The sequence below is a fragment of the Heterocephalus glaber genome, unplaced genomic scaffold (assembly GCF_053883595.1).
Source record: "Heterocephalus glaber isolate CG9 unplaced genomic scaffold, H.glaber_assembly_v1.0 deba00001593, whole genome shotgun sequence".
Taxonomy (NCBI): Eukaryota; Metazoa; Chordata; class Mammalia; order Rodentia; family Bathyergidae; genus Heterocephalus; species Heterocephalus glaber.
Window position 1 is genome coordinate 8,002,664 of NW_028258368.1, and position 19,335 is coordinate 8,021,998.

General features: G+C 35.1%; 1 protein-coding gene across 1 annotated transcript in view; it reads right to left on the bottom strand.

Moving 5' to 3' along the window:
* Positions 1-2,827: 2,827 nt before the first annotated feature.
* Positions 2,828-19,335, bottom strand: part of Samd5 (sterile alpha motif domain containing 5) — a 425,986-nt gene continuing 409,478 nt past the window's right edge. The window contains exon 2 of the mRNA XM_087193585.1: positions 2,828-17,192. Within this exon, the coding sequence (XP_087049711.1) occupies positions 17,094-17,192 (99 nt within the window). The 3' untranslated portion in view covers positions 2,828-17,093. The remainder of the gene's footprint in view (positions 17,193-19,335) is intronic.

Genomic DNA, 19,335 nt, shown 5'->3' on the forward strand with positions numbered 1-19,335 from the left:
TGAGGAGAGTCCACAGATACCTGTGGGACTAGTGTGGATGAGGACACTGAATGTCTCATGGCAGTGGCACTAGGGCTCCCTGCTCCAGCAATGAATAGACTCAGGCAGTTCTGCTTCTGTTGAGATTTGTATTTTTGTTGTTGTGTTTTTGTTTATTGTTCAATGTAAGGGCTTTGCAGAGTATTTATTTTGAAAAAATGGGAAGGGGAGAATTTTTTACTAACAGATCTATTTAAAAACCACTGATATCAAAACTTCAAGTCCAAGGTTCCATGATTTTGAGATTTTATAATGGAGGAAGATGTGCACTGTGCACATTGTCACCTTCATTTACTTTCCCTGCAGCACAGATCTGAGGCTCATTCCTGATATGTTTCCTCTGAGTTACAGACTGGAGAAAAAGGATGCAACCAGAACTGCTGGTCTTTAAATGTTCTGTTCTACATGTAAAAAATAAGAGTAAATCTGGGGGCATAAGATACCTACATAATTGGTTAAGAAAATTAGCCACTAATGACAAAACAAGTTTGGCTGAGAATAAAATCCAATTCAGTTAATCAATATGTGGTTATATTTGTCTTTTTCCTTCTTCTAATAACCCATTTTAAGGTAAGTCTAAAAATATGAAGACTAAATTAAACTAATATGAAATTTGCCTGTGAATCTTGAACTTTGTTGTGTGACTTTTTGAGATGTCATTAAAATTTTCTTGCAGGCTAGAATTTCATAAACACATGGAAATTGAAGAGCACAATTCTGAATAACCAATGGATCACAGAGGAAATTAAAGAAGAAATCAGACTGTTCCTTCAATTAAATGACAATGACAATATAACATATCAGAATCTATGGGACACAATGAAAGCAGTCTTACGAGGGAAATTCGTAACAGTGAATATGCATATTAGAAAAACAGAACGAGCCCAATTAAACAACCTGATGCTGAACCTCAAGCTTCTAGAAAAAGAAGAGCAGGACAAACCCAAAGCTCATACAAGGGACGAAATTATAAAGATCAGAGTAGAAATCAATGCAATGGAGACTAAGGGAATAATACAAAAAATCAAAGAAGCCAAGAGTTGGTTCTTCAAAAGAATAAATAAAATTGACAAACCCTTAGCCAACTTATCAGAGAAAGGAAAGCAAGGGCCCAAATCCAAGGAATTAGGAATGAAAAGGGTGAAATTACAGCAGACCCAGCAGAAATCCAGAGGATCATCAATAGCTACTTTGAAAACCTATAGGCCAATAAGGTGGAAAACAGAAGAAATGAATAGATTCCTAGATAACTATGAATTAGCAAAGCTGAATGAAGACCTAAAACTTTTAAACAATTGAATATCAATCAATGAAACTGAAAACATAGTCAAAAACTTCCCAACTAAGAAAATTCCAGATGCTAATGGCTTCACCGTTGAATTTTACAATATATTTGGAGAGGAACTACTGCCACTACTGTTTAAACTCCTCAGTGAATTTGAAAGGGAAGCAATACTTCCAAATTCATTCCTGGAAGCAGGCATCACCTTGATAACCAAAGCAAAGACCCAACTCAGAAAGAGAACTATAGGCCAATCTCACTAATGAACATGGATGCAAAAATCTTTAATATGATACTGGAAAAGAGAATGCAGAAGATCTTCAAGAAGATCATACACCCTGACAACATGGGATTTATCCCAGAGATGCAGGGATGGTTCAACATATGTGAGTCAATAAATGAAATACGCTATATCAATAGAGCCAAGGGCAAAAACCATATGATCATCTCAATAGATGCAGAAAAACATTTGACAAAATCCAACACACATTTACAATAAAAACTCTACAAAAATTGGAATAGATAGTCTCTACCTCAATCTGATAAAAGCTATCTATGAAAAACCAACAGTCAATATCATACAAAATGGTCAAAAATTGAAACCCTTCACACTAAAATCAGGAACAAGACAAGGATGTCCACTATCACCATTCCTGTTCAATACAGTTTGGGAAACATTAGCCATGGCAATTAGACAAGAGAAAGAAATAAAAGGAATACAATAGGAAATGAAGAAGTCAAATTGTTATTATTTGCAAATGACACGATACTCTATATAGAAGACCCCAAGAACTCCACCAAAAGTCTTCTAGACTTAATAACCAAATTCAGTGAAGTAGTTGGATACAAGGTCAACACACAAAAATCAATAGCTTTCCTCTATGTGAATAACAGACTCACTGTGACAGAAATAGAGCAAACAATTCTTTTCACAATAGCATCCAAGAAACTGAAATACCTAGGAATCAACCTAAGAAAAGAAATTAAAGACTTCTTCTCTGAAAACTACAGAACTCTGAAAAGAGAGATTGAAGATGATTATCAGAAAATGGAAAGACATCCCCTGCTCCTGGGTAGGAAGGATCAACATAGTGAAAATGGCCATACTTCCAAAACTACTATATAGATTCAATGCAATTCCAATTGAAATCTCAGCATCATACTTCATGAACCTTGAGAAAACAATCCAAAAATTCACTGGGAACAAGAAGAGAACCAGAATAGCAAAAGCAATTCTAGGTAACAGAGACATGGCAGGGGGTATCGCAACTCCCAACTTGAAACTATATTACCAAGCTACTGTGATAAAAACAGCATGGTACTGGCAAAGAAACAGACCTGAGGACCAGTGGAACAGATTAGAACATGCAGAAATAACTCCAGATACACTCAGCCACCTCATCTTTGATAAAGGAGCCAAACACTCTCACTGGAGGAAAGATAGCCTCTTTAATAAATGGTGCTGGAAAAATTGGGTTTCAACTTGCCAAAGATTAAAAGTAGACCTATATCTCTCACCATGCACTAAGCTAAAATCAAAATGGATTAAAGATCTAAATATTAAAACAGAAATGCTGAATTGGCTGGAACAGAGGTTAGGTAGAACTCTTGAAGACATTGGTGTAGGAAAAGACTTTATGACCAAAACCTCAGTTGCCTGTGAACTAGCACAAACAATCAAAAAGTGGGATCTCATCTTTCTAAAAAGCTCCTGCACAGCAAGAGAAACCACCAGCAGTGTGAAGAGACAACCCACAATGGGGGAAAAAAATATTTACCTGTTGTTTCTCAGACAAAGGTCTACTATCTAGAATCTATAAAGAACTAAAAAATATCAGACCTCCCAAATTTAAAGACCCAATCTGAAAATGGGCATCTGAAATGAATAGACATTTCTCAGACAAAGAAGTAGAAATAGCAAATAAATACATGAAAAAATGTTCAACATCACTGGTCATTCGGGAGATGCAAATTAAAACAAGGCTGAGATTCCACCTCACTCCAGAAAGAATGGCTGCTATCATGAAATCAACCAATAACAAATGCTGGCAGGGCTGTGGAGAAAGAGGAACCCTGCTCCACTGCTGGTGGGAGTGTAGACTGGTGCAACCCCTGTGGAAATCAGTATGGAGATACCTCAAAGAACTAGGACTGGAAGTCCCATTTGACTCAGCTATTCCCCTGCTGGGTATCTTCCCCAAAGAATTAAAAGAATCATACCACAGTGATATATGTGCACCCATGTTCATAGCAGCACAGTTTGTAATAGCTAAAACTTGGAAGCACCCCAATTACTCATCAACTGGAGACTGGATAAAGAAAATGTGTTTTTTTTATAAAATGGAGTACTACTCAGCCATAAAAAATGAGAAATTAGAGACATTTATAGCTAAATGAATGCACATAAAGGCGATACTCTTAAGTGAAATAAATAGGACACACATGTGTAAATACTGAATAGTTTCTCTAGTGTGAGGAACTGAAAGTGTAATTAAGGACTAAAAGGTATAATAGATAATGTGAAATAGGAAGAAAAGGGGCAAAGGGGAAGGGAAGTAGCAGGGGTGGGGGAAAGGAAAGAAGGGAATGGAATTAATATGAGAAAATGAAAAAATGGAAACAAAGTCTTTGTAAATAGGGAGGGATGAAGGGGTTGAAGGGAGGGCAGGGGAAGGGGGAAAAATAAGAACCAAGAGAGATTATGTAACAGTGCAAATTTCCAATGATAAATGTCATTATATTGTATACTTGAAATGTACCAATAAAATAAAAATTAAAAAAAAATTTTCTTGCAGACAAATTGCCATCCTTCTAATTTGATCCTTCTGTTCTAATATACAACCCTGGGCATATTTATTTACATATGATGGCCTTGTCATTGTGGTTTTAATGATTCTTAGCAAATGTTTTTAAACAGCCAGATTCTGAGACAATGGTCTCGAATTCAAAACAACAATGGAATATAAATTGATCGTCAAAGCTATTGAATATCTTTAGAAAAACATGGGGAGTAATTTGGATATAAAATTTGTCTCAGCCCACTAGCATGCCTATGTTTTTATTTTAAAGAAAATAACAGGTATTGGCAAGATACGGAGAAACTGAAAGCTTTTTGGATTGCTGGTGGGTATTTAAAATGATGTAGCTGCCATAGAAAATAGTTTGGCAGTTTCTCAAAAAGTTAAACAAAACTACTATACCATCCAGATATTCCACTCATAGCTATATATGCCAAAGAACTAAAAACAGGGGCTCAAATAAACCATCTTCCTAGCCAGTTTATAGCAGCATTACTCACAATAGCCAAAGTGTGGAAACAATGCAACTGTCCATCGGTGAATGAACTAGTCAACAAATTCGGGTATATCCAAACAATGGAATATTATTTCTCTATGAGCAGAATGAAGTAATAATACATGCTATTACTTGGAATAAGTTCAGAAACATTATGCTAAACGAAAAAAGTCAAAGACAAACAATCATATGTTACTTGACTCTATTATATGAAATATCCAGAATAGGTAATTCCATAGAGACAAGAACCAGCTTAGTGGTTGCCAGAGGCTTAGGGTGGAGGAAATTTATAGTAACTTTTTAATGAGTATGGGTTTCCTTTTTGGGTAATGAAAATGTTTTGAAACTAGGAAGAGGTGGTGGTTGTATGATATTATGAATGTATTAAATGCCACTAACTTGTTCATTTTATAATGATTAACTTTGTTTTGTGAATTTTATCCCAATTAAAAAATATATGCAGAAGAAATTAATTTTATGAATCATCTTTTAGGATAAAACAGTAAATGTTTTTAACTATCAAGAGCACACTAAAACATAGAGTTATGTTTTTGTGTGACCTTAGCCTCTCTGCTCAATGATGGCTTCTGCTGACTGGCTTTTCAGTGACATTGTTCACAAAGACTGCTCTGACCCATTGACAAGCAACTATCAACAGTTAGATCATTCATCAATCACACAATGATTCTGTGACCACCCCTTAGAGTTGCCACCCACCTTCAAGGAGCTTTGAGTTTAGTTGGGTAGACCAAGCTTGATTGTACAAGTTGACACATATTCCTGCAGCACAGGTCTGAAGTTTCTCCTCTTACTTTCTGCAAAAGAGACCAGTGAGAGATAGGCACGGATGGAAGGCTTCATGGGATTGGAAGAACTAGAGTCCATTCTCTAGAAACAGGAAGGGCTGTTTCAGAAATGTATATATTCTTCTCTCAATGCATTTGCTACAGCTGTGAACATGTCTGTCTGCCCTTATAGATTTTGAGACTCTTGAGGCCAAGAAATATGCCTTGTATATCAAGTGTCCCAGAAAAAGAATTTGTCTGAGCTCTTAGAGAAAAATCTATCTTGCAACCTGTCTTGCCATATAGAAATTAAGGGCCAATCGCAACCAAAAATGTATCAAAATTTAGGTCAAAGCAATGTGTTTGAGTGGACCATTGAGTTATCTCATTGACTCCAGAATGGCTGTTCCTGAAGAGGTACCACTCTGAGGCTGGAGCCCACAAGCAGGGTAAAGAGAACAGAATCAGGTTCACCATAAAACCCCAAGCCAGCTTGACCTTTAATTCAAGATATGCACACTTTCCAATGCTCTGTTGCTAATTTATATTCTTGATTTTGTATCTTTTTCTTCAGGAAGATCTCCCAAGGTGTATAAAATGTAGGACCCCCCAAAATCTAGATCCATCCCTGTATTAAAATGACCTAATTGGTTTGGTCTAGAAAAAGTCAAGTTTTTTTGGAAGAAATAGAGCCTGTACTGCTTGAGAAGCACTGCAGAGTCACATTGCCTGGGTTGAAAAATCTAATCTGTGTGATCTTGAGAATGTTACCCAATTTCTTGAGTTCTAAGGAACAGTAGCCCCCATTTCACGAAACTGTGTTTTTCTTTCAATCTGTTGCATTTTTTAAGGAGAAACTATGTGCCTGATCCAGGAGAGTAACCCAACAAGTGACACCTCCAGCATAGCAGGAGAAACTACTGGTTGGTGTCTTAGTCTGTTTTCTGTTGTTATAACAGAATATCTGAGACTGGGTAATTTATAAAGGAAAGAAGTTTATTTTGGCTCATGGTTCTAAAGGCTGAAAGTACAAAGGTATAAGCAGTATTGTCTGTCAGATGTGTTATAACATGGCAGAAAGTAAAAGGGCAAGCAAATGCATCAGAAGAGAGGGTGAGAGATAGCCAAAGAAACTAAACTCACTTTCATAACCTAATAACTAATCCAGTCTCATGAGCATTAACCCAGGCCCTAGAGAAAGGCACTAATCTTTCATAATGTCCTAATCACCTCTTAAAGTCTCCACCTTCCACTACAATGGCAATCAAGTTTCAACATGAGTTTTGGAGGGAACAAAACTGCATTCAAAATCATACCAGTTGGAAAGTATACTTTTTATTTACATTTTAAGATGATGATGTGAGATGTAGAAAGCATTTGAGTTGTTTAGACTTGTATTTTATTAAGGAGTAGAGAAAGAGGACCATAAATCTGAATACATTGTAGACATAGGAGCAAATAAAAAGCATTGCACAGTTTGACTTCTCGATATGAAACCCCTATTGGAGATGTAAAAGCCTCCCATATTTCTCATGGTCTTCATATTGGGACCCTGTCTCATGTGAAATTCCAGAAGGGGGTCCTGATACATGAGGCAGTAGTTATTCAGAAACTAATGTATAGGATCATATGCTTTTCCTCCTAAGTTTTTCATTATGGCCATGAGTGTCATTGGCCGTCAGTCATTTTTCATGGAGGGGGGCCCAGTGCCTATGGAATTCACTCCCTCTGGTGGTTCAGGGGAGCCAAAGTTTGGCAAACTGTAAGGCCTGGGCATGATGTATTTGTTTCCATAACCTTTTAATTAAGCTTTTACCTGGAGTGTCTAATTGAATGTTTATATGTCAGAGAGGTAACTTCTCATCTGCTATGGTAATAGCCTCACTGCTGTGCAGTAGAAACACAGGGTTTTGAGTATGCCAATATCACCATCCTTAAATGTATATATTTTCAAACTGTAAGAGGAGGAAGCCAAGTTCAGTGGAAAGAAGAATCGTGTAGATCTTCAGAATTTAGAGGTGGGTCACATTTGTGAATTGGGCACAGAATTCCGACCTGCCTGAGTGAATGAAAATGATTTTCTCAGTTATGTTCAAAAGCTTGGTTGGCTATCAATTTTTCCCATATTCTTTAAAAATATTTAAGATTTAATCCAGAACAAAGACTATCAATAGAAATATCAGATAATTCAGGCTACAAATTATGCTTGTAGCATTGAATTTTTCATATTGACAGCCTATATTATACAAAATAACTTGATAACATAATCGGTATTTCATTCCACTCAACATGAATGCAATCCAAGCTTCTCTCTTCTGCTCTTCTCTTTTTACTGATGTTAAAAATAATTTTTTTTCACTTTACTTCAAACTTGACAAACCATTGATCTAAAAAAAGGGAAAGTGAATCTTCCTTCTTTTCATATCCAGGATAACCTTGGCAGCACATAAGCCTCCATCAAAGGCAACCAAGGCTGAAAATAACAATCATTTTCCATTCATAAGAGCTGCCCTTGACAGTCCAAGAAATAACAAATTACAAGTGAATAGTGCCCAAGAGGACTTGAAGCACTTTAATCACTCTGAATTTGTTTTGATGTTGTTTCTTTAGAGTAAAATTATTAACCCCTTTGAGTGAATAGTTGGTAGTTACAACCAAGTTTGTGGTTTCTGGTTTTCTACCTAAGCAGAGTTGGAGGCAGAAAAATCCACTGTCTATTAAGTTTTTGAAAAATTAAGATAGCTAAGATATTTGAGTGCTTCCTATTCAGTAATAATTCTGTTTCTTTTATATTTGCACTATTAAGGGGTACTAATGAAATGTATTGCCAGTTCTTAAAAAGCTTACTTCATGGGGAGCCCGGCACTTTTATTTTTTGATTCATTTGCTCTTTTTTACTATATCAAATAAATTCTGTTAGTGTTGTATAGCAATAGGAAGAGACTGTTGATATAGCAGCTGTTTCTGTGGACCTGGTAGTAGAAGAATGCATCTAACCCTACAGCAAAGTTTGACCTATGAGCATGTAAGGCAAGGAATAGATGTGAAGAAGAAAGTGCTGTCATTATGCCAGGATATATCTCCATGCCTGGGTGAGACATTGAAAGCTTTGCAGCTGAAGCTGTCCTTATTGTAAGAGGCCCTTCCCAGATATAAAATTCGAGGCCTGCCTTCCCAGTGACTCACTGTTCATACCACTAGAACAGCTGCAGTCACCTCCAGGCAGGTGCCATGTAAGGATGCTATAAGATAAGGATGGATGCTATATGATAAGGATGGATCAAGGATTAGGCAGATGAGCCATTCACACAATGCACAATCAGAGAGCACTGGATTGTAAAGACTCTTGAACTATATAACTAGATTTTTATTGTTTTGATATAATAAGAGAGTCTCTAAATGGAATTATACTTAAGACTGAGAAGAGGCAGACAGTAGTAATGTAGGTATAATTCCATCAAGAAATGTAGCAAGAGCCATAATGCAAAAGTGAAACGGTGAGGTGATTTGATTTCTACACATATCTACTATTTCCAGAAACTGAGAATTTCTACAATCATTTGGAAAACAATTCCTATAGTTTTTTTTCTATGAACATATTTCTTTATCCTAAACAGCTGTTTGACCTCAATTTTATTTCTTCACGTATACTTCACAGAAATGGAAAATAAGCTACCTAGTCTATTCCAGAACTGTTTGCTTTGAAGTCCTATGATTTAAACGACAGATTTGAAAATTTATGCAACTTTGTGACATCACTGCATTCTGACAGAAGGTGAGAGTTTTACCTGCTCAAACACTAGATCTGCTTCTTCCCGAGCCATTGAGAAAGAATTTGATAGCTTCACAATTCAGACTATGTCATTCCTACTTTTCAACATACACTATTGTTTTGTATGTAAATATTGCGATCACACTGTTGTATTACAACATGTTCAAAGAGCTATCTGGAAAATATAAAATCTTGGAAGGCCTCTATTTTCTCCTAGATTTTTCCAAAATAGCAAACTAAGACTTTAGATCTGGGAATTTGGGGCTGAGGCATAATTTGAAGGGGGATCCATATTGCAAACTATGTTCTGATGCCATTTTTTTCAAAGAAAATATAAAAAAATGTGTTTAATCATTATTTATCAAATCACAGCATGGTACTCATTGCTGTTTCAGATCTGAATAGTAGTTACCACAGTAAATTAAAATTTAACTAAATGGTGGTGCTCAATACAACTACTGGTTATTGAGTCAAATTATGTAAAACCTCTGTATTTACACATCAAAAACAGTTGAATACTGACATTTGCATCCAACTCAACAAATTAATTGGATTTAGATGAACTTTTTCATATTTAATATAGGTTTCTTAATTTTATAAGTCATAACTATAGTCACTCTCATATAATTCCTTATTAAATAGTTCATTTATCCAGTATGTTATAGACTTTTTTCTTCAAGGAGATGGTTTAGCACTAAATTCTTTAATAAGGAAGTTTATGTGGATGCTAGATAGTTTTTGCATGACTATAGATTAGTCGTTATACTTTTTTGTTGTAAGGCTAGAAGGAAGCTCACAAATTTTAATACCACTTGGGTTGATTTCAAAATTTCTATCAATACTAAGGCAGCCATCCATAAGAGCAAAGTTCCAGTTACAGAGAGTTTTATTGTTTGATGAAAAAAGTCCTCAAACATAGCATATTAATTCTTGGATTTTTGTTATTTAACTTAGGTAAATATATAAATAACAGTTATTGAACACATGTTACACACAGGTTCAAGAGTTTGTGACCTTAGTAATATTCATCACGTGAGGCACTATTCAGAGTACACTGAATGCTAGGCTTAAGCGATGAAATACTCCTTGGGCAAAACATAAACAGACCACTGTGGTGGAATTCAGTTGGATTAAACCTGCAATTCTTTGGTTCAGCATGTGGGCGGGAGGCAATGCTTGAAAGTACAATCACACTGCCCCCTTGGAGTTGCCTTGTAGTGAAAAGAAGGAAAGAAAAAATTGGCATTCTCTTCTTAATTCCATGAAGACATAAAATATGCTTCAAGAGCCACAAACAGCAGAAAATTCTGTGGGTTAATCTCGGTGGAAAGGACTATGTTTGTCTTTCTTGGAAACTCACGAAGATACTGGTGTGGTGTTTAAGGATTGTCAAATCTCCTTCCAATCTGGAACATGCCAAATGGCTCAGACTCCTCTAGAAGCTCATGGGTCATGGGAAAAGAAAGGCTGTACTGCAGAGTCCATGGAAAGGACTTGGGAATTTTCCCATTCCCAAGAAACCCAGCAGTGATTTTCATCGAGTGGCAGATAGAAACAGATGGGAGAGAGGGGAAGGCCAAGGTGTAAGTCTCCTAGCATTCAAGTGGGTTTCAACTTTTCTCTAACACATAATGAAAGACTATTTCTTCTTCATTTCTGAAAAAATGCAAGGCTTATTAAAATTATATTAAAATCAAGCAAGCAAAAATTCAAAGACAAGGGACAAACATGTGGTTCTTTCTATTTTATTTGAAATGTGTCTACATGAATTTTTCACTGAAATTTTCTTTCCTTTTCTGTGATACAGAAAAGCACGTATTTTTCTTTTTTAATTAAAATATGCATGCCCTCAGAATATTATCTGTAAAGGGCTCGTTGGTGGCACTCAACAATTTATTAAATGAGAGATTATGATGATATTTTAAACTTGGTTGCTAAGATTCTCTGTAGTATATATATGAAATGCAGTTGAATCCTAATAAGGGGGTGGGTCAGGGTGAATAAAGACTAACACTGTGTCTACATACAATGTAACTGGACAGGGGCCAAAAATTGCATTAGGGGAGTTCATGTATTTGATTATAAAATTAAATAAGTTTAACTGTGAAAGTGAAAGAGTTTTGCCAATAGTCTATCAATTTTGGAGAAGTATCTTTGTCGAGAAACTTCTCACTTAAGTAGAAGCATCCAGAATAAAGACCTTAGAGATAACTGTATGAATTTTAGTATATCTGCTGCCTAAGTGAGTACAAGAGATAACTCTATCAATGTTCTATGACAAAAATATTATATGTAACTTTTTAATATCTCCTTAGAGTGATATAATAAGGACAATATATTTGCTTTTCAAGAAAACATCAAATAAGGTAAATGATTCAATACATAAGAAAAAATTTCCATTAATATTTTTCATAAAAAGGTTACATATGAAATAATTTTTCACCTAGATTTATTCTTTGATGTTAATAGATTTAGCTTCTCAAATTAATTTTATATTTTGCAAACAATAAAACATTGGCTTTGTTACAATCTATGCAATTATTTTTTAATATTTCCTTGTATCCTGCAATTTAAAATCTGCAAATAAATATGTTTTTTCCAAGGAAACAATCACTATGGTGATTTAGAAACTTTAATTTTTATCTTAAATAAAAGTATTATGTTTTAGAATTTACCAAGATAACAAAATAAAATATACAATTGCTTTGAAAGATTATCAGTGAGTAATAAAATATTTAGAGATTATTCAAGTGTTTTTATTTTTTGAAAGTAGATTTTAAAATCCATTACAGTTGGAGTATGAATAGAGCAAATTAATGCAGGTAAATACTTCAGCTAAGTGCTCTTGGATGAATTGCAATCAAAATTAAGACCTATAATTTAACAAGATAAAGTCACCTCTAACTTACTCTTTGTTCATTTCAAACAAGGAGAATTAAATGTCATTACTAAAATAAGTCATTATGAAATTACAGCAATCTCTGCAGTATTTTTTGGTACCTATCAGTTTATTTGGTATTGCACAAAGGTATAGAATTTACCACTAAGAGTTCTATTAAATAATTCTAGAATTGCATAAAATCTTTTCCATAAATAGAAAAACTCTTACATAACTCATAAAATGGTGACTATATTAGAAATAAAGATAGTATCAAATATCTCATCACTAAATTGCTGTTTTTAATCTGATACCCTAAAATAGATTTTGATCATCTTCTGACTTCTCTTTCCGAGTTTAAGTGCAAGAGTATAGACTATTTCACTTATTAAGCATAATTCAATACAATCTAACTCAAAACAGTAAGGTGTTAAGACAATGACTATTTACTGAATAAGAGTGCTTTAGTGAAATAAAAGGATAAAAGATTTGACTACATGCACATTTTCAATTCTAAGTTCATGCTTATATAAAGTCATGCTATGGTCCACTGGGAGGTGTCTCTATGGTACCTTAATCTTGTTAGCAAGTTTTGTTGTTTAGCTGTTTCAACTATGACATTTCCAAAATGGTTTATCTATAAAATATACTTAGAGTTTCTTTTAGCTTTTCCTATAATAAAAATTAGGATAGTTTTAAATTTTTCTAGCAAAGGATAATAATTTATTACATTATCAAGGCTGAAGTTCATTGTCACAATAGTCCATTCTTTGATATGGCAACTAGCAAAATTAGGTGTTCAAACACATATTCATAGCATGGACAAATAAACCATGAAATATGTTATGATGTTTTCACCCATTTTAAGGGAATTTTATATATCATATGTACATACATTTATATTTCAGATAATAACGAGTGGTTTATCTACAACTTGTTATTATGTTAGCTAACTGAAGAAATATTTTGATGTTGGGCATAATTAGAATTCTACATGTGACATATTTAGGCTGATTTTAACATACTTATGAATAAGCAGACTTAAAGATCACCATAGACATTTACCAAATCAAATTCAAATGAATAGGTTCAGATATCTTTAAAATGTAGTTTGATGCAATAGGAAGAGAGTTGGGTTAAGAGCCAAAAGACAGGGCTGCTGCAAACAGTGCCAGGCTGCAGGTTTTCTAAGGCCCTGGGCAACCCTTACGATTCGCAATCACTTTAATTTCTCCACACAAACTTGTGTCTTCAAATTTCATATCCATTTATTTTTCCTGACAGAACTTCTGATAGGCAAATGGCTGGAATGGCCAAAGGTAAAGAAAGAGAAAAAGAAAGAAAACCCCAAACTAGAGTCATTGTAGCTAAATATACAAAAATTTATAGCTGAGATTTATGCTGGACTGCTATGCCTCACAAAGATCAAGGCTTGTGGTCTTCTGCTTCAGCCTCTTAAGTAAGGGGATTACAGGCATCTGTTGTGGTTCCCTTTATATATTCTGTGTATATCAGTTGCTCACTTGTGAGCCTAAAGTATTGACCTGCCTAGTATAGAGAGATTATTAGGGCTGTCTTAGTAGAAAGGAAAGAAGGGCTCAGGAAGGAAAGAAAGGAGAAAAGAAACTGTCAATATTTAGTGTTTGATGACCAAACAGAATCTTTGACTTGAGTCAATCAACAGTCATAAAGTTCAGGATTGATAAGAAAAGAATATTTAAAAATTCTGTCTGTTGTTATTTAGCATATTGAGAACCATGTCTAATTACTAGATCTTAGGATTCATTATATATCAGGAGTGGAATGAAATCAAGATACTATGTAAAGAAAATAGAACACCATTCCAGAAAGACAGTATCAAGAGAAAGATGCAGAGGTAAGGGAAGTAGAGAAGGGTATCTTGACCTCCCCTCTCTGTTTCATAATCATAATAGTCAGGAGTGTTAGACTGGCTGACAGTAAAGCTGAGGACATTCTTCATCAAGTTTGTGTATGTGGGGAGCGACTGTTTCAAAGTGTGCCTGGAACAACCTGATACTTACAAATGTTGCAGGTAGTGAGCCAACCTAAAGTTTCTAACAGGTCTGAGCTAACTGAGCTGCTTTGAGAGAGATTCCCAAAGCGCCACTGCAGCCCATTAGGAAGGAGGAGAAGGCAGCTACATGTGCTAGCTGTGAACTTTCCAGCATACACTGACCCTGCAGCCTGCCTTCAGGATGATCATACCAGCTGTAGGCCAAATGTGAGTTAGCTAGACCTCGGGAGGACATGCCTAGGCAGGGGATGCAAAACCACAGTTCACAGCAGCAGTCTGAAGGCAACACACAAACCTGGCTACAGCTAAAGGGACTCAGCCAGTGTCCCCATGTGAATAGCACAGTACCAAGAGGTAGTGTCCTAAGGGCCCTCCTTGTAACCAGCCACGCTAGAGCAGAGGCTCCTCAGCCAAACCTGCAGGGAGATGCACTTTGCCTATGTTTTTTGCAAAGGAAAAAAAACCTGTTTAAATTAGAATAGATTGAGATAATTTAATCAACATGTGATAGAATGATAGTTCAAAAGAGATTCAATGAATCCTAAAAAATTAATCTGGTTTTTTCACACAATGAATCATGTGCAAATTTCATCTCCCTCATTCTCCTAAGACACATGTTTTCTACACCATGCTTCATATTTCATCTTGCATTGCTTCCTATTTTTTTATTTGTAGGCCACATTTTTTGGATTTCACCTACTCTACAATACTGTATCTTCATGAGGACAAGGATACATTATATTTCTCATCAGCACAGTACTAACACATGTCACTAGACCAAAGAAATCAATTAGAATGTCTTTCATAATTCCCACCAATCCTTCAATATTTGATTATATTTGGATTATGATATAGAACAAAATGAACCTAGTATAATTAAAAATTTAATATTGAAGAAGTATAGTATCTTTTAACTAATAGTACCACATAAGAATTTTCTAACAATACATCACTCATAATCATGTAATTACTTTAACTAGCAGTGGAAATTCAATACAACCATTATATATTAAACATTAGCTAGACTGGATTCTTTTAGAAATAAAAATAAAAATATTATAGAGAATTTCACTGGCAGAAACACTAGTATATCTGACTGCAAAGTAGGAGATGTTTATAATAGAAGTAGTGTAATATAAATCACGAAACAAGTTAAAAATAGACTTTATCTCACATACAGTATTTTCAAGTTCTCTTTATACTAAAAATAAAACCAGCCACCTCTCAGATTTGACCTTTCTGCTTGGCTTACCTGAATAAAATGAAAAGAATTCAAAACTAACAAAGGAAGATCTCATACCTAAATGGGGTTACAGATTGGAACCAAGGTGTCTTTGTATTACTGTTGCCTGAGTTAAGGGATAGAGTTAAACGTATTCCATTTGTTTGCTCCTGTTTTTTTCCTGTCATAGGAGTGGTATAAAGAAGTAGCCCCTGGCCTTTTCAAATCTGTACCACCATATTTCATTTATGGCATCCAATAAGGTCAAAGGCAAAGAATAAAAATCTCCCAGCACAGGCTAACTTTGTCAATTTAAAATGTAGCTCACCATCCAGACCGTTGTTAACCAAGGTGTTCAAATAATGTCTTGGTTCACATGTCTGTGGGTCTCTGATAGGCTTCAAAGTCTGGGGGAAAGCCTATGCAAGCTTCAAATCTAACCTTCTTCACCTTTCTATCCTTTTGTCTTCTGTTTTCTGATCTTTTTAATCCAGAATCTTAAATAGAAAAATTCTGTCGCAAGACTGAAAACAGCATGGGGTCAAAATCCCATTACAGGTTATTTAAAGCAACATCTGTAGTCTTTTGAATGTGTGAAGAGCATCTCAGATGACCTCTGGAAACTCTTCTTCAAAGATGTTCTATTAAACACACATAAACACAAGTAAAACATATTTTAAGGTCAGATAATCAAAAGCAAAAGAAAATCCCTCTAAAATCTAGATAGATCTAAATATTTAAAGTCTCTTCAAAGAAAAAAAACTACATATATCTCAGATAATCAATATAAAAGCAAGATTTTTTTGGATGAAGACTATAAAAGGGTAGATATATAGATACATACAGAATATAATTGAATCCAATTCAATGCCTTTCAGGAACAACAACTTCTCCAGAGCCAATGATCTGAACAATAACATGAGGTAACCAGGCATTTTCAACAGGGAGGACTAAGCTGCCTTCATTCTACGCAAAAGACAATGTTGTCGAGCATTTTCTGTCAGCTCAAAAAAGTGAAACTGTCAACTACCATAGAAAAAAAATAAATAGAAGAAAATTTTATGTGTAAACCAAAAAACTCAGGGTTTTCTTCCTGCCATTTGTTTCCCTTTGGATTACCCCTTGGTCATTCGCTTAAATAATAAACTTTGGCATTAACAATATACCTAGAAAAATAGTAACTCTGGCTACAATACAAAAAATAATGTACCCGTGTCACTATAACTAGAAAGGCAGAAATGCTTATTTTGGTAACTTAATAAAAATGTTATTGTGATTTAGGACTTAACCATCACAGAGTGCCCAGTACCCCTGAGCATCTATGACTGTATAGATGAAACCACTGAATTTGGGATGAGGAAACCAGAAGATTAAAATGGGTTCTTGGTGATGGCACAGATAATATGCTGGAGTAAGACAACACATGTGAGTAGCAAAATCTTAAGAAAAATGCCTCTATTTGGAGATATATGGTTTTTATGAGAATCTGAATGGGAAACATCTACAAACTTCCAATAAAAGCAGAAAGATGTTTTTTAAAAATGAAAAAAGAAATAAAAGAAAATCCACACAAGAATTTATGAAAGCAAGTTTCCATCAACACTTAATCAGCCTCTGGGCCCCTTTCCAGAGTTAGGAATAAAGTCTGTTATAATTTCAAAGCAAGATCTCAGAAAAACAGCAAGAAGAATAGCAAGATTTAACACACACCAGGATTCTCAATATAAGCCATTTCCAAAGTTGTCTGGTGCTTTCCAGTTTGCAGTTTGGTTCTCACAGGCAATTCTCATGCAGCCTTGCAGGAGCACCACATCCTACATCCTACAACAAAACGAGCACTTACCAGACAGACTGACATCCCTGAAGCAACAAAAACGCCACTTACCTAGGAAAAAGAAGAAAATGATACCAAGATTAAGATGCTGTCATTTAAAGGCAAATGTAGGAGTTCTTAGATTATTCTAGCCCCTGTACTGGCATCATTTTCTCAATGAATAGCATTATGTTTTTAGAAGAAAACCAAGTTTTAATTTATACATGCATGAAGGAAGTTTTGTAAGGAGTGAAAAAGTTTTATTTTTACAAAAGCCCATGTGAGTTTATTTCACTCTCAATCACTGTGACACATAACCATAGGCAGACAAAACGGGAGGGGGATGTTAACAGGAATGTGAGAGGAATTAAAACACAACTTGGTTGTTTCTAGACAGAGTAAAAGATGAACAGACAATCTAGTAGCAAGTGTATTTTGCAATGAATCTTCATCAAGTTATCAATGAGTACACTTCCCTAAGCCAGAGTTTGAACTAAAATATTTTCAATTGTCAAGTTATTTAAAGCATAAACATTTATAATTTGTATGAACCTTCTAATTTCAGTTGCTCATTAGTTACAGAATAAAAAACTTTGGCTCTATTACTTCAGCTACTTACCATGAAACAGAAGGAAAGAAAAAACACAGAAACTATGCACTAGAAATTAATTGGTGAATTTGTTTGCAGCTATAGTCTCTAGTACATAAAAATACAATTTTTGAAAATACCAGTCTTTCCTCCAAAGACTCAAGTCTACAAAGATCAAAAATGAATTTATAAAGAAAAAATGGAATATGAAGCATAGTTTAGGGAACAAAAATGAGAAAATAATTTGGACATAAAAGCTACCTTTGCAGGTCCATGAAAATATTCTCAGCTATCTCACTCATTTATTTATGCAAGACATATTCATTGAATATCTGCTGTGTATAAAATACTATCATATTGCATGGAAATAACACTAACATCTCCAAGGAGCTCACAGTCCAAGAAAACAGGTACATCAACACACATGCCAATGGAGAAGGGAACAGTGTTCACAAAATAGGAACAAATAAAATGCTGTAGAGAGTGTGCTGATTTTAATTAGAGTGGCCAAAGGTTTTATAGAGAAAAGTTAGAGCATATTCAAGGGTGGAGGAAAATTTTGGAGAGCAAGAGCTGTGTAGTTATTCCCAGGTCATGTGTGACATGAGCATAGGCAAAGTAAGATCCACTAAAGAATGTATAGACAGCATCTTCTAATCTATTCCACTGATCCTTGGGTCTGTTTCTTTGCCAGTACCATGCTGTTTTTATCACAGTAGCTTTGTAGTATAGTTTCAAGTGGGGGATTGTGATACCCCCAGCCATGTCTCTGTTGCCTAGAATTGCTTTTGCTATTCTAGGTCTCTTCTGGTTCCAAATGAATTTTTGGAATGCTTTTTCTAGTTCTGTGAAGTATATTATTGGAATTTCAATCAGCATTACATTGAATCTATATAGTAGTTTTGGAAATTTGGCCATTTTCACTATATTGGTTCTTCCTACCCAGAAAGAAGGGATGTCTTTCCATTTTCTTATATCCTCCTTGATCTCTTTTTTCAGAGTGCTGCAATTTTTAGTGTAGAGGTCTTTTGCTTCCTTTGTTAGATTGATTTGTAGATATTTCATTTTTTTTGGATGCAGAAACAACTTCAGCCATACTCAGCCACCTCATCTTTGACAAAGGAGCCAACCACCCTCATTGAAGGAAAGATAACCTATTTAATAAATGGTGTTGGAAAAACTGGATTTCAATCTGCCATAGATTAAAGCTAGACCCATACCTATCACCATGTACTAAACTAAGATCAAAGTGGATTAAAGATCTAAATATTAAGACAGAAACACTAAACTTGCTGGAAGATAAGTTAGGTAGAACTCTTGAAGACGCTGGCATAGGAAAAGACTTTATGAACAAAACCTCAGTAGCACGGGAACTAGCACAGAGAATCAACAACTGGGATCTCATCTTATTAAAAAGCTTCTGCACTGTAAGAGAAACCACCAACAGAGCTAAGGGACAACCTACAATGTGGGAAAAACTTTCACCTGTTGTTTCTCAGACAAAGGTCTACTATCTAGAATAGATAAAGAACTGAAAAAAATCAGACCCCCCCAAATTCAAAGAGCCAATTCAAAAATGGGCATCTGAAATGAACAGACAATTCTCAGACAAAGAAGTAAAAGCAG